The sequence below is a fragment of the Strix aluco genome, chromosome 7 (genome assembly GCF_031877795.1).
Source record: "Strix aluco isolate bStrAlu1 chromosome 7, bStrAlu1.hap1, whole genome shotgun sequence".
NCBI classification, from domain to species: Eukaryota; Metazoa; Chordata; class Aves; order Strigiformes; family Strigidae; genus Strix; species Strix aluco.
Genome location: NC_133937.1, coordinates 22,353,108 through 22,369,044, shown reverse-complemented (window position 1 = coordinate 22,369,044; position 15,937 = coordinate 22,353,108). Strand labels below are relative to the sequence as shown.

General features: G+C 38.2%; 1 protein-coding gene and 1 long non-coding RNA gene across 5 annotated transcripts in view; both read left to right on the top strand.

Moving 5' to 3' along the window:
- PANK1 (pantothenate kinase 1) overlaps positions 1-7,387 on the top strand; it is a 38,085-nt gene extending 30,698 nt beyond the window's left edge. For all 4 annotated transcript variants that reach the window (XM_074830900.1, XM_074830901.1, XM_074830898.1 and 1 more), the window contains exons 5-7: positions 313-436; positions 5,090-5,215; positions 5,863-7,387. In XM_074830900.1, coding sequence (XP_074687001.1) covers positions 313-436; positions 5,090-5,215; positions 5,863-5,922 — 310 coding nt within the window. In that variant the 3' untranslated portion in view covers positions 5,923-7,387. The remainder of the gene's footprint in view (positions 1-312; positions 437-5,089; positions 5,216-5,862) is intronic.
- A 5,140-nt stretch (positions 7,388-12,527) lies between these two features.
- LOC141925640 (uncharacterized) lies at positions 12,528-14,826 on the top strand. The gene is made up of 3 exons (XR_012623897.1): positions 12,528-12,583; positions 13,867-13,928; positions 14,680-14,826. It is a non-coding gene; the product is annotated as an uncharacterized LOC141925640 (long non-coding RNA).
- The last annotated feature ends 1,111 nt before the right edge of the window (positions 14,827-15,937 follow it).

Sequence of the window (15,937 nt, the reverse complement as noted above, 5' to 3'; positions counted from 1 at the left end):
CTATGTCCATGTGGAAATGTCACTCTGAATGTATCATGTGGTTCATTCTTATCTCTCACCTACTTCTTGCCTTTTTTTTAAACAGGTATAAGCAATGCTTGATGTAGTTTGCTTCCATTTAAATTATAGTTATTTTAGAAGTAGTCTTTGCTCATTTTTCTGTCTTTCCAATGAGATCCCTTTTCCCATTTCAAATCTGTCTCAAATCAATGGATATCAAATCCAAGCAAAGCTTATTAAATGATAGAATTTCTAAGGGCTTTTAGCACTCCTAAATAACTCATATTAAAAGGAATAATCTTCCCCACACAGCTTTGGTCATATGATGAGTAAAGAAAAGAGAGATTCCATCAGTAAAGAGGACTTGGCCAGAGCTACTTTGGTCACCATCACCAACAACATAGGTTCTATTGCTCGCATGTGTGCATTGAATGAGGTAAGATAGCATATTTACTATGAGCTTAAAACCTTTAGAAACAGCATAGTAAGATTTTCAGAATACAAAAATGCAAATTGCTGATATAGCAGGTGTGTAACTGGCCTTGGTGAAGATGCATATATTTAATGTGCTGTCCCAACTCTTGTGATTTGTGTTATGTGTATGCTTTGATGCAAAGCGTAACATACTTTGAGCTTCAAAGGTAGGGAAGAGGGGAGAAAAGTTAACTGTAAAGATCGTCTTGAACCATTGATGCCTAGAGCTGTTCAGTTGCTCTCAGGCTGCAATACATAGATATTAACACCTTTGTAATCCACATTAATACTCTCAATTATCTTGTAGTTATTAACAGATCTTACTATACCATGACAGATTTTTATTTTATTTAAAGAGAATTTTGCTTGGCTTGTTTCCATAGCATGACGGGTTTGAATTGTGTTTTGTGTTAAATATTTTGATAGATATAAGATCCATTATATTGGGTCAGAGGGAAGAAAAATATAGTTCATTATCCTACCTCAAACTATCAGATGCTTGTTACATTCTTTTCTTTGATATGATAACTGTGGATGGATTGTTCCATTCATACACCTTTCCAGCTTCCAGCAGTCTGGAAAAAAAACCAAAACCAAACCAACTGAAAACCCAAACATTTAGGCACTTGTTTTGAACTGTAAATTGCATCTTTTACTGTTATGTGATAACTATTCTTTTATCTGCTGTTGGTGAATTTATCTAATCTTTTTTTAATACATAGATGTCTTTAGCTCCTCAGCATTCTGTGATTAGAAGAAAGTGCCTCTTACTTTTTTAAAATGAACAACACACCCACACAGCCCAAAAAAACCCCAGCAAAACAAAACCAAGAAACTCACCAAGCTACCATCTGATTACTTTCTTGGGTCTTAGCAAATAATTAATCACTGGTGCTTTTGGTGAGTTTTAATAAACCTTTACCACATCTCCCTCTTGGTCTTTCCAAGACAGAAAGTCCTAACACTTGGTGTCCTCTCCTACAGAGACACTCTGTGTCTCTTTTTCCACTGTTTCATTTTGGGTTTTTAATTGTTTATAATTCTAATTTTGAGATCAAATGATCAGATCTTCATGCAGTATTCACAGTGTGGTTGCACAATGAATTTATGTGATGGCATATTGATGAATTTTATGTTCTGATTCCCTTACTAACAGTTCTTAATATTTTATTTTTGTGAGCATGGACCTCACTTTTAAGAAACAACCCACAGTCCCTCCACAGTCTTTCTTGAGTGATGGTGGTTAATTTGGAGCATATCATTGTGTCTGAATACCAAAGTGTCTCTGTCTCTTCCCCCTTCCATTTGTGTCATTTCACTGTTTTAACTTAAACTTCGTCTGCCATTTTGTTCCTCAGTCACTAGGTGTAAGTCTCTTCAGTGTTGCTATGCTGTTAATTTTTTATTTTGACTCTCCTGAATAACTTTGTATGCCAATAAATGTTAGGTTTGTTGCTAATATCCTATAGAGCACATTTAAAATATGTTGAACAGCGCAAGTCTTAGTGTATGCCCCCATCAAATGTCACTGATAACCTCCCTTCATGAAAAGTGGCTACAGACTTCTATTTTCGGCAGTTTGACTCTTTCAGTCAGGATGATTCTCTTTCAGTGTTCTCTTTGCTTTCAGCTTCTTTACAGTGTTGCCTTGTGGCATGGAGTTCAAGCAGCATTGTACAGGGCTATCAAAGCATGGAGAGTTGCAGCAGGGAACCACATGTGATGCATTCAGAGGAGGAAATAGGCTACTAATGAAACTAATGTTTCTGAGTCATTGTGAAAAAGTTCCTAAATATCTTTGTTTTGTGGGCGGGCTTACTTAAAAACTAGTCATGAACCATAGAATTTTGTGGAGGAATGTGGATTGATGTGTGAAGTATTCTTCATTTCACAGACAATGTCAAAATACAATTGCTCCAACACTTGAACTAAATTATTTTGTAGCTTCAGAGAATGAAAACTTCATTTAGTAGCTTTACATACTATTAAAAAAAATTCAAACATGATATATCATTGCAAATAAGCTGTTCTCCAAATACCTTGCTGGTGGGGGAAAAAAAGTAATGTTGATTCCGCTAAATAATCTAGACACCTAAATTGCCTGTAGGAGATATGGCTCTGACTCACCAAGCTTGATGAATGAAATGCCCAAATAAGAACTTAAAAAAGTAATTGAATATGATATATTCTTTTGTGGAGTTTGTGTGTATTAGATTAGAGTTATGGTGAAGCTCGCTTTTAGATTCTTTGACAAAATCAATTTATGCCCTGAAGCGTGAGTTTTGATAAGGGTTTTTTTGTTGTTGGTCTTTTTTTTCAATTATTGCAACTTTAATATTGTGTTGAAAATTACTTGCATATGTGCAGGAAAAAATGAGGCTGGGGAATAAATGAAATATTCTGTCCACAGAACTTCAAAGCAAAGTTTGCTTGCACAAAGTTGGCAGTGGGGTAGAAAAATTCCATAGTCTGGAACTATTTGGCTACACATCATTTGAAACAGTCTGTCCTAGGCACAGCAGAACTGCTTTAAAGGAAACCAGTCTCCCTGGTTTATACTTTTCTTACTAGCAGAACATGTAAGTTGCATCTGAACAAGGCTTCTTGCAAAAGTATGTGCAGATTTTTTTATTGCATCTTTAATATAGATTCCCCTATTCAATTATATTGGTAAATTTGTGTATATGCTATATTGAAGCTGTACTATAGCTTTCTACTGCAGGGTAGTTGAACAATTTAGCAATACCCCACAGAGTGAAAGAGTGCATGTCTTTTCCAGGGTGTTGTAATTTAGTTAGCTTAAGTAAGCATTTCATCACCATCCCTTCATCAGTTTAGGACTTACAACTTTCAGCTTTGAATATTTCAGCAGTGAACATTTTAAAAGTAAATTGGCAAGACTCCCTTGAAAGATAAAAGTAGCATTTCTTAATTTTCCAACTCCTGAAAAATGCTAAAGCTGGTTTTTGTTCAGTTCAAAAATCTAGGAAACTTTACATCTTTAACATAATTTTTAACCTCATCAAGGAATGTTGGAAAATAAAATTGATACGAAATTTGCATGTTGATATACACTCTTCTATTTTAGGAGATATGACTAGTACTTTTAGACTTAAGATTTTCAGTAACTTTTATACTCAGTGTTAGGTACTGCTTGCTTGAATTTCTGCTAACAGTAGCTTTGTGTGTATAGTCAACAAAACAAAAGTCGTGAAAATTAAATTCAAATATAGATTCTAATCAATTTGATGATATTGCATTACAGGAAATTTATTAGTTACATATTTGTCCCTCCCTTGTCAGAAATTACTTCAGAGACAAAACTGCCTTGTCAGAGGACGCAAAGTGCTCTTGGCCATGTTTAAGAGCAGCCTTTTGAAGTTTGAGAAGTTCTTATTTTTGGCCGTATAAGTTGCTAGGAATGAGTATGAATGCATGCTGATGTGACTGCAGAGTCTAAGGGGATAGATGACTAGAAACATGAATTATTTAAATAAAGTTTGTGTTGATGTGTTTGGTTTGAGGACAATCAGACATGTAACTCAGTCATCAGAGACTGAATAAATGAATTATTGCATCTGGGTATCAGCACTCTCCAATATTCAAGTGAGGATATTCTCTGTGGTATGTCACATGCACAGTACTGGACATGACAAAACTGTGATCTGTAGGAAAGTAATTGCTGCAGAACCAAGTGTTGGGCTTTATAGAGCTGTGTAGAGAGGTTAACACTTGGTAATTCTAGCCTCTATGCAGATTTTTGCTCATAATCTTCAGCAATTTATGTTTCTAGGATTTGGCCTTCTACTGAACTTTCTAGACCAGTTCTAGTGTATGGTGAACATCATATGGTACACCAGTCCAAAATGCAAGTGCAATTTTTGTGCATAACAAGCAAAACTGAGCTTGGTGAGATAGTTATGGGCATTGTTTAAGCACCAAAACTGTTGCTTACGTGCACTGATGTGCATACAAGTAAGGATAGTGTGTGGCTTTCTCACTGATGGTGTAGTGGTGATTGTTCAAAACTTTTAAGCTTCTGTATGAAAACTGAGTTCAAGTGAGCTTCGAAACAAAGGGATGAAATGCATGTTTCACTTGCTCTTCAAAAATGGAACCACAGTCCAGATAACAGCTAATGAAACATGCTTCTTCCCATCTCTAGTGTAATCCTTCTTAGATACCCTTCAGAGGTTCTTCATCTGGATTTAATAATCCTAGTGATCTCTGGGAAGTCGCTTCATTTAACAAGCAGAGGGAAAAGATGTCTTCAGTGCAGCCATGTCATATACAATTAAAAAAAACAAACCAAGAAACACTCATAATCCTGTTCATATTGGGAAGGTCCTGGGCTTTTAAGCAAATACTCACCATCTGTCATATCAGCCTCTCACTTTCTTTGGAACAAAACTATTTTTATTTTTTTTTCCCTTCTTGCAACATCTCTACTTAGCAGTCAGTAACTGCAATTATTTTTATGATTTTTCAGTCTGGAGAATTTAAATGTAACCCAAACTTCCCATTTAATTTTATAGTGGAGGCAGAAGTAGATGTTGAATGAGGCAAATAATGTAGCTGAATATAATTTTTGCTGGTGTGCATTTCAATTTTACAGAGAATCGACAAGGTGGTATTTGTTGGCAACTTTCTCAGAATTAATATGATTTCTATGAAGGTGCTAGCATACGCTATGGATTATTGGTCCAAGGGACAGCTGAAAGCTCTGTTTTTGGAACATGAGGTAAGGAAATACATGTTGAACTTACTTTTATTTGTAAGTACAAAAATCTTACGGTTCTTGACTTGGTGAAGTTAAAAGGGAGAATTTCAATGCCATTGCTTAGAAGTGAATGCACAAAGTAAGTTCTGCATAAATATAATTTAATTACAAATTCATTTGAAAATACCCCTTGTCAACTCCGTGGCTTGATCACTAGTCTTATGGTATGTGCTCCTAAATGTTGCACATCTCTTATTTTTGCTTTCTGACCCTAGTACCAACACTGTTCATTTGCACAGTCCGGTATATTAACCTCAATTAGAATTAATTTTTGTAAGCACAATTTTGAGGTGACTGTCAGATGGATGTGTTCATAATGGAAACTGTCCTGCGTCAGTACAGCATCATTATAGTGGTTCTGTAATTTTTTCTTTTTCAACAATTTTAAAGAACTGTGTAAGATTTCTCCCAGTATAAGGCCTTTTCTTGGACCTAAACAAGATCATGTTAAATCGTAATTCGGATACAGCAAACAGTTGGCACAGAATGTCTGATCTTCTAAGAAGGGTCTTTTAATTGCCTTAACAGAACTGAAGATTTCATGTGCTCATGCTTATGTCTTATTTTGGAATTTGATTGGTTTTATTTTGCTTTTGCCTTGTTTAAAGGGTTATTTTGGAGCTGTTGGGGCTCTTCTAGAGTTGCTTAAAATGACAGACGATCAGTGATGAAGCTGTCTGAAGAGATTCCTATTGCAGATGCTGCTGGATAAGAGTGAAAGCCACTACAAGGATGGAAATGAAGCCATTATGGTAGTTCTACCTGCTGGATTTGTAAATAATTTAAAATCCTTTTAGCTGATCTTTAACTTCTGGGTTTTGAGCCTATACTTCAGAATTCATACTGGGAATAATAAGATTTTTTTTTTCTGTACACTGTATTTTTTAGGGGAAAAATGTGCAAAGTGGCCAAAAATACAGATTTTATGGATTTATTTTAAAAAGTGGATACTGTTTAATGTAGGACCTGTGATATGAGGCATCTGCTTTTCTTCTGGGGTTTACTGATCAGTGTGGTAATTTAAACTTCATTTAGTAATCACTCTAGGAGATTTTTTTATCTTATTTTCATGACGTTTCATGATTTGTTCTTGGTTTCAAATGAAACTACAAAGCTGATGCGTTTTACTGTGAAAACTAGTCATTGATTTTTTGCCTTTCCTTTCCTCATTAGATGAGACACTTTTTTATTTAACATACCTCCACCCCCACAAAAAATAGATTTACAAGCTTTCTGCAACGACATGGGTTTCTTGGCAAGACTGCAAGAAAACTTGGCGGGGGCAGGGGGTTTAAGATTGTAACTTTTCAGTAGTCGTGACTTGAAACAGGAACAGACTGCTAACTGGTTTTGCAGGACTAACTTTCCTCTATATTAAAAATTTTAAACAAGATGCAAACTAAAATTTTAATTATTGGCTTGATACTAAAACAGAATCCTGTTCCTGTTGAAAATCTCTCATCTGTATGAAGAGTTCTGTACTACAGATGTTATTTATATGGTACATACTTGGTGTTAGATGACAAAGGGAGTAGATTGTTTTCATTTATTTGAAGACTTTTCTGTAGTCTGCAGTTTTTAACTTGATCATAATTGAAAACAATGGATAGCTGCATTATTCAAAGCCCAGTTTCTAAAATTATAAAAATACTGACTAGTGTATTTTCTGGTTTTAAGCTAATGTTAACTTTCCCTACAGGACACTAAGATTTGAGTGTTTATTCCAATCTGGTATTTTCTACCTTCTTTTTTTATTTGTGGACGTGTCTAGACTTTTTTTTTTTCCTGCTGAATTGACACCTCTTTGAAATCTATGTACTTAGGTTGCTGCATAGCATGTATAAACTTGCTTTTCTTAGACACCATGAGGGTTCACAAAACAGAGGCTGAAAACCAGTCCATAAATTATTGTGTCTTGCAAAACTGTATGTGATGTCACATAATATAAAGGGCTCATCAGAGGAACAGTATAAAATTCAGACACGTATCATCCAGTATATTTTTGGAAGGGGGTTTATTTCACTTTTTTAATAGTCATTAATTTCCGTATCTCCCAAATGTTGAAATAAATTAATACTAACTGAAGTGTTAACTTGTCTGATGGAAATAAAGACCACTACTGTTTTGACGGTTTTAATGTATCTGTGGAATTCATTTCTTGAAATCAGTGATGTGAAATACATAACGGTGTTTTGTGACACATATGACTAGTTATTTCCTTGATGATTCTTTGGCTCTTGATGATTTTTTTAAGCTTATTTGCTAGGTTTTGCTGCACCTAAAGATTGGTTTGTATATATTTTTTTTTTTTTTTTTTAAAGGAAGACTTCAGAATGTTGAGGTAACTGTGCTTCTTATGATAAACAGTAGAGGGAAGCATAACGTCAACAATGTAAATATGCTTTGGTAAAGCAGTGGAGCTTGGGGCAATTTGTGGGATTGGTTGGTTTGTTTCTGAGAAAGATTCTATCTTTTTCTCCCTGGTCAGTTTTTGAAGGGAATTTGATACGGGAATACCTGTCATATAGATGTTCTTGCATTCTTAGCATTTATAGTTAACGTGAAGGAACAATATAATGTCAAATAAACAAATATGAAATAACACTTCTTTTGAGATTAAAAACCCTCTAGTCCTCAAAAAAAAAAAAAAATAACCCTAGCAAGTCATTCAGGAGAATATGTATGGAGTATGTGAGATGCACAAATTGAGGCTGTGTGGTTGAAGAACAAAAGCACAATTCTCTATCCCTAATGTTAGTTGTAAGATTCCAGGGACCATCAAGTAGGTTGATCACAGCAGCTCTAAGAGAAGCACAGAATAAACATTGAACTTCAAAATGCTGATTTGAAATTTAAAATGCTTAATAGGTAAGTTGCTGTAGTTTATAAGACTGGAAAAAATACTCTGAAGTGTATACTACACAAATGAGTACATTTGGTTTGGAAAAATATTAGCAAACTAAATTAATAAGATGGAGAGTCACTAAGTAGGAGAAATTAGAGGAGCCTGGTGTAAGAGGAAAATGACATTGTAAGTTAAATTCTTCCTTTCCTGAGGGAAAGTATTTCTTTGTTACCTTGAAATCTACAGTTGACTCTTTTTTTCTCCTTCCCCACCAGCACCATCACAGGAATCTGCTACTACTGTAATGTGCTTCTTTACCTTTAGGCTTTGCCTGCCTTCACTAGTCGCAACTTTTGTTTTCCTCCCATGTACCTCCTCCATAATTAAGGTAATGGACAAATGACAGTGTGATTGATTCCTAGCACTGTTCCAATATTTTTGCTATAGGGGAGCACTTTGGGGCTCTTGTAAGAGCATCGCTGTTGTCTTGAATTTTTCTGATTGTGTTTTGTATCCAGTTGCTGGCTACAGTCATCTGATGGGAGGGTTCTTTGCCCTGCTTCATCATCCAGAGGTATTTAAAGAGTCTGAAAACAGTCTTACTTGACTACATAGATGAACCTCTACTATAACTGGTACAAACTGGAAACTTGAGCAAGTAAAGCTGTGTTGCACCACTTCAAAAGAGTTGTCTTGAGAACCTAGAATAACCCAGATCCTTAGATCTGTATTTTGGGAATGGTGAGGGTGAAGGAGCAAGCTTCCCTAAGGACGATCAGTGAGTCTGCAGATTTAGTTTGCATTCAAAGCACTTGTTTTGGTATAAATTGATGAGATCTCTTAACAAACCAGGCCGTGTTAATCTAGCTTGTTTTTCTGAAACATGTTAAGGTAATTAAGGTAAGCTGGAGCAGAATGAGTGGGATTCCTTGCTCTCAGTTGTGATGGCTTGTGCCAAGGTCTGCTTCTTTTAGACTCAAGCATTTGTTCTTGCTGAAATACATGCTACTCTCCTCATTCACTCCCCCTTGCTGAGGAACCCCAATTTTTAATGGTTTTGACAAAAGTAAATCCCATAGGACTATGTTTTAAAGTAAAGTTTTTGGACTAAATTACTGGGAAAAAGTTGCTGCAAATGCTGGCTGAACAGTGAAAGACTAAGAGTATTTGTTTGATCAGATTTGATAGGGAAGACTAGCATGGGGGGCAGTACAAGAATCTGACTTCTGGGACAAGTGGGGTGTTTGCAGTGCATTCCAACCTCAGCAAAGCTGTCCTGGTGTTTGACTGTTATCAGCGCTTATGTTCCTGTTAGACTGTTACAAGATACTTGCAAGTGATTTTTGGCAGGACACAGCAGAATTTTGGAGATGGGAAAACCGTATGGGGTTGAAGTGGTGACAAAATAAACATACACAGTTGTTTCCAGTTGGATGAGGTCTTCTACTGGGATCTGTTTTTTTTGAAGTACAAGGTGTCTTTGAATTTGGGATTAAATGAAATGCAGGCTATGAAAAAGACCACAGTCTCTTTTCTGTCTTGCTACCTCTCAGTACCTGGGAGGTAGAGAACATCTGATCTCTAGGATGTCCTGGAAAATAAATGCTTGTTTATACCTAAAAACTGAATACAGTTTCTGATTCTTTAAGTATTACTGCTGCTGATTGGAACTTACTAGTTGCATGAGTATTAGTGTGTTTGGAGAAAAAGAGATGTAGGGACTGTGCAGTAAGAGTCTGTTCTTCAAACCTCCCCCTATCACCTCCCCCCAGAAAATCCCAACATAAAAGAAGCAGAATAAAAATTGTGGTTCTAATTGTAAAAGTTAGGAGAACCTGTCATCTGCCTTGGGAACTGAGATTCACCTCAAGCAGGAGGAGGTACTGGCACTTCGAGAGATGGAGAAGAAATGAGAGAAAAACTGAGGCTCACAAGAGGGGAAGCTACTGAGCCTGGGAAAGGGACATGGCAGCATCATCTTCAGAGGTTTCTGGAGGTGACATGAACAAGGTGGGAAGGGCATGGCAGGGAAGGCAATAAACCAGCTCTTTGTTAGTGCAACCAGTGAGAGATGGGTGGCAGAGGTGGAGAGGTCAGGTTGTTTGATAGAACATGCCAAGACAGGGTGTTGTCCTAATTCAGAGGTGAAGGAAGGATGCAGGTGGGTGGTCGTGACCTAAAGCAGTTAATGGTTACTACTTGGGTCGAGCACCCCCGTGTAAAGCACCCAGTGACCTGTGCTGAAGCGCATTAGGTCTATCCAGATGCAGATGTGCTCTCTCTAGTGCAGGCAATAGCCTGGCCTCAGATATTGCTTGTCTCGGTACATGAGACACACAGTAGGGGATGTACTGGCCTCCGAATGATTTTTTTTTTTTTTTTAAACATCAAAACTAGTTCTATCGTATTGGCAGAAACACAGCTATCTTCTATTGGCCTTCAGCAATTTCCGCTGTTGTGCGCAGCTGTGCAAAGCAGCTGGTTGCAGCAAGGGGTCAGCAGCCTCCTGCGGCTTCCCCGAGGTAAACCCCCAAGCTGCTTACAAATGGCGGGGTGGTGCAGCCAGCGGAGACCCCAGAGCACAGTGCTATGGTCCTGCATATTTTATTTCTAAACTCTGTAGATGCAACTGTGAAGCACCACCGAGTTAAAGGTATGATTTAAGGCAATGAAGGGGGGCAAACAGCCTGAAACGGCATCATGTTGTACTTAAAACAGCAGTGTGTCACTCCCTGTTCTTCAGTGGTTTTGCTTACTTTGTTGTGATGATCAGAGCACTTCCAGGTTCAAAAGTGTCTTTCCGAGGTGACAGCTTAACTGTTTTTCAGCTTTTTGGATGGATGACCCATCCCTCTCTCTGCAAACTTAAAAGTTTGAGCAAATCTGAACATTGTGTCTACTACAAAGCAGAAGCTACCCTTTAACACGTGCTATGATGTACCACAGCAGCCTTGGCAATGTGTGTACAGAGTTGAGTTTACCCGTGCTACTGAGATTCTGTTTATGCCCATCTGTGAGGATGTGGCCTCAGCTAACCATGTTACCACTTTCTCACATATGTTAGAATTTTTTTTTTCCAAGTGGCATACATTTTTGGTTTAAATTCTTTTGTGAGAGGAACTTTCCCTTGTGAGGGAATACGTATTCTTAGCTGCCTTGAAAGCACTGAGGAAAAATCAAGAACAGCCACTGGTTTGATAATGAAAATAAAGATTGTCACAACAGAGACATCGGTGCTTCAAGCAAGAGGATGGTGTGGCCACTGGTATGTTGAGACTTGGTTGGGGTTTTTTTTGTTGCTGTTCTTTGGGGATTTTTTTTTTTTTTGCATTCATATGTGGTAGCCAGTTGCACAAAGTAAAATAGCTGGTCCCAACTTGTAGGATCTGAGTTCCCAATGCTAGGCTGGGTGGAAGTGGGAATGTATGTGCCAGTAAGGATGAGGAATTTAATGCCTCAAGCCTGTAGGAAAAATGTGCTGATCAAAATGTTCTTTCCTGCAAGTTTTTATAATAGTTGCATCAGCTGGGAGACTGCAATCAAAGTATTCTTGTGTAGATCAGTAAATTATTACCAACTGGCAGGTGTAGTACTGTGTTGAGATAATAGTATTTTTGTCTGCTCTACTGAATTTGCCCCCTCTGTCCTCCCGCTGGCATCATCCCATCGATACCCTGATTGTCAGCATACCCTCAGCCCAGCATGCAACTGAGGCAGCACAGTAAATGTGGTCTGTGAATATCTGTTTTGTGAAACGGAGTGGTATAATGTGGGCAAGGCAACTGAAGCTATGAAAAACTTCTCCTCTGAGAAGGTTTCATAAGCTTCACCTGGAGATTGAAATAACAAATTATTATTGGAATTGATTTGAACAGTGAGAACGCTCTCTTGTATTTGAAAATTATTTTTACTCTTTTTATATTTTTAAAAATGAACTGTAAAATAATGCATATTCAAAAAAACTAAATGAATTTTCTGTTTTCAAAGCTGGCTGTCTAAATGAATCGCAAAATGTTGAATGTACTTAAAAGAAATTTTAGTTCCTTTTAGCAGAATTATTTTTTGAGCAACCTCACCCCTAGTGTTATTTGAATAAGTAAACAAATACATGGTGTTCCTATGTCCTAAGCATGGAGCATGCTGTTACCCAGCTAGCATTCAGCATATTGTACTTGGCCACAAAAGGCTGTGCACAAAAAAATCCAGAAATATTTACAAGATAAGCCAAAAACACTCCCAAATTTCCCAGTGTCTTAGTAATTTCTTTTTTTAGCTTAGAAAGTAAGTTATCTCTTCTCTTCAAACATAGATGGTTTGATATCTTCTCTCCAGCAGATTTGCCTGTGCAGTGTGGCAGCTCCCTGTGCATCACTGGTTTGCTGTCTTTGAAGGGGGAAGAGCAGTGCAAACGAAACTAAAGCTGCTTTCTGACGATGGTTGCAGACTGACCCACAACCCATCACACTACAGCTGTTCTTTTAAAGGTAGGACAGAAAATATTCAGGAACTGAACTTTTGTAAGAGTCTTCTCTCCCTTGCACCTCTTGCTCTCATCGTATGAGAAATTGCATCCAAAACAAATAAACAGAAGAGGCACCAACCCCTGAAAATCAATTCACCTTTTATTCATGGGAAGAATCATCAAGGGCAGCTTAGCTTCTGTCAGGAAGACTTTTTTTTTCCCAATTCCTGATATTTTTCTCCCCTATTAGGAGCTTAATTTTTAACCTGCCATACAACCTATCTCCCTGTTCTGCTCTCTTACCTGAAAGGGTTATAAAATTTCTTTGTCAGTTTCCATGAACATCTTAAACGTTATGAATGTTATGGGAAATTTTTTTGTTTCATTTTATACACAGTGCTATAAAGTTCTTGGATAACAATCCTGGAGTTTTAAGTGCCTTTATCAGTATAGGAGCAAAAGAGCTGTTACTAATACCACTCTATGGAGTCCACTGACTACTGGTACAAAGACATTTCTAGAAGTCTCTTTCTTATATATGGAGATCATTAGGCTTGGCAATTGAAATCTCTTTATTCACAAGAGTAAGAAAAGAACTTTTCTAACCTATTTGCCTTGCAGACCTGTTAGAGGAAACAAAATAATTTAGAGTCAGTTTCCTTTCAGTCCCTGACCTTTCCACCTACCCTGCTGTGGTAGGAAGGTGAGGGTATATGACTGGCAACGCAGTGATGGGAACTTCCGGCCACAAAAAAAAAAAAAAAGATGAATACACAAACATCAAAGAACTTTTAAAAACAAACAAGCAAAATTCCTTAATTAGTAAAATATTACTCAGGCTTGAGTCAAAAATCTATCAATGAAGAAACCAGTTTGTCACCAGTCATAAAATTCGCAGCATTAGTCTTATAGCAATTAAATGGTAGATAATACCATTCTATATCTCTTTACTGTTTTAAATTTCATGTCTTGAGCAGGTAAGATTAGGCTCCAAGCCTGTATACTGAGATGTATTCCTCACCCAATAGTAGTGAAGTGTGCCTCTACCCAGGCCTACCTGAATGCACTTCTGTGCGCGTGCATGTGCAAAAGATGGCAGTCCCTTTCACTTTGCAGGCCCATGGCCAAATCCCCAGACCTCGTACAGCATCTGGATGGTTTTGCAGCAGGAAAACCATGTGAGAAGGTGGGTTGGTTTGTGCTGACCTGCTAGCCCTTGAAGGGATGATGCTTCAAACCTTCTCCTACCAAATGTTATCAGCAGCACAAGGAGGGGTCACACACTGATGCAGTTTTTCCCCCTAGACAGCATCGCCAGCCTGACTTCAGCCCCTGCCCCTCCCGAGGCCGGTGTGGTACCCATGCAGGTAAGCACAGCTGCAAGCCAGCATGCACCCACCTCCACCTCTGGGCATCCCATGGCTCCCTGGGGAAGACAGTCTCACAAATGTACTTCTCATTTCAAGGGGCTGCTGAATTTCCACACTAAAAATACCTCATTGAGAACCCGTGAGGCACTTTGGCCACACAGCAGTGGCTAAGCAGAGGGAACTGAACCATCTCAGTGTCAGAATGGCAGGAGTTTGTCCGGTTTGCAGCCGTGAGGCCAATACCAGAATGCAAGGCCGTGAAGAGTCAACATCATAATATTTACCAAAATATCTTGCTACACAGAGCAGATAGTTTCTGACGTACTTTTAGCTGGCTCTGGTTTAGGTCTCTATCCACACATACTTAACTGAGAGAACAAAGCAAACAAATGGCGGGGGGGGAAACAACCCACCTTGCACATGCACAGAGTGGAAAAAAAAAAAAAATCTCCTGTAAGGTTGTGTGTTGCATAAGTGCCCCTGGAACTAATCTGGTTCATCTCCAAATAAAACAGAAATCTTTGATGCTTGTAGCTTTCTCTATGGGTGGAATGACAATAGTTTCTGTGTTTAACTCTGTAAATGTTTGCTGTAGATACTATCAATGGGCATATTTTATTTAAAGGAGTATATTAAAGTTTAAAGCAAAGAAATTCTTCCACCAGCCTGTGAACACAACAAATACAACAATTTGGTAGTAAAAACTGAGTTGAAAGCAGTCCTAACTGTTAAGCTGTGCATTTTACAGGTGAGCTCCAGGGAAGAAATGTCTGGAGGCACAACATACCCTGGGATGGGTGACAAGCTCTCCCTGAAAGCCCCAGCAGTCAGCAAGTGCCAGCTGGAGTTTGGTCTGAGGTACTGCCGATTCTTGCCAAGTGACTGGTTTTCTGTGTTGTGAAGGTATGGAGAATTGGTGGCGACTTGCCATCTTTTACCTGGTATCATGTGCTGGTTTGGGGAATAGGATAAAGATGACCTGTGCTGCCTTCAGGCTTTGAACCCCAGTTCAGCCTTCCTTAGCTTGTGCTTTTCCCCAAGAGTTGGTACAGGTGAGGGTGTTGATGATGAACAGGATAAAGCTGCTAACACCAGCTCTACAGAAGAGCACAGCAACTCATACTCATCATACTCAGCGAGGATGAAAAAACATAATGCCATGAAAAGTTGTAGAGCTGTGGGCATGGTTAGTTCTCTTCAGAGTGGAACAACATTACAGGCCATATTTTATGTCGGGTCCCTGTATGGATTGAAATAGCCTGAGCCTCTGGTCCACAGTCAAATGGATATGGAAGAGAGATTGGAATGGCTGTGCAAAGGCTTGTTTTTCAGGTACAATTAATTCAAAATTGTTATTCTCATGCTGTGGAAAATTCCAACACGTAATTAAGTTTTTCTTCTGATGTGAAATGAAATGTAGACATTTTGACATTTCCCTTTTTCCACCAAAAAAAAAAAAAAAAGCCTGCTAACAGGAGGCCTAGCAGGCTGCCAAAAGAAAGTCATTTGATGGGCAAGATTTTTTTTAAAGCTCCTGCCTTTATATAGCCACAGAACCACATTTCCATAGAACACTTGTTTTGGGAAATCTGTGTTTTCTATTGAAAAATTGTTGCACTGGAAAACTCAGACTAGCTGGAGTGCTGATCTTTTTAAAATACATGCATCAAAATGTGTCCAGAAAACTTACTCTGTGTGCTTGGACCAAGGATTTCAACAACAGACCAGAAGGAATACCTTAGATAAACAACAAGGCAAGAGATTTGAAATGTGGAAGCTTGTAATCACTAAAAGGAGGTGAATCGTCCTGTTCAGCTAATATTAAGTATTGATCTGCCTATGCTTAGTTTATATCAAGAAAGAGAGAATATCTTTGCCAAAATTTCCAAAGGTTCTGGAGGATGATACACTCAATTATGCAAAATAGGTTGCAGGATGTATCTGCATCTAGTTCTGGGTGTCCTTAGGAATGAGGCTGGTTTTAAATGCATCTTTTGGTCTGATGC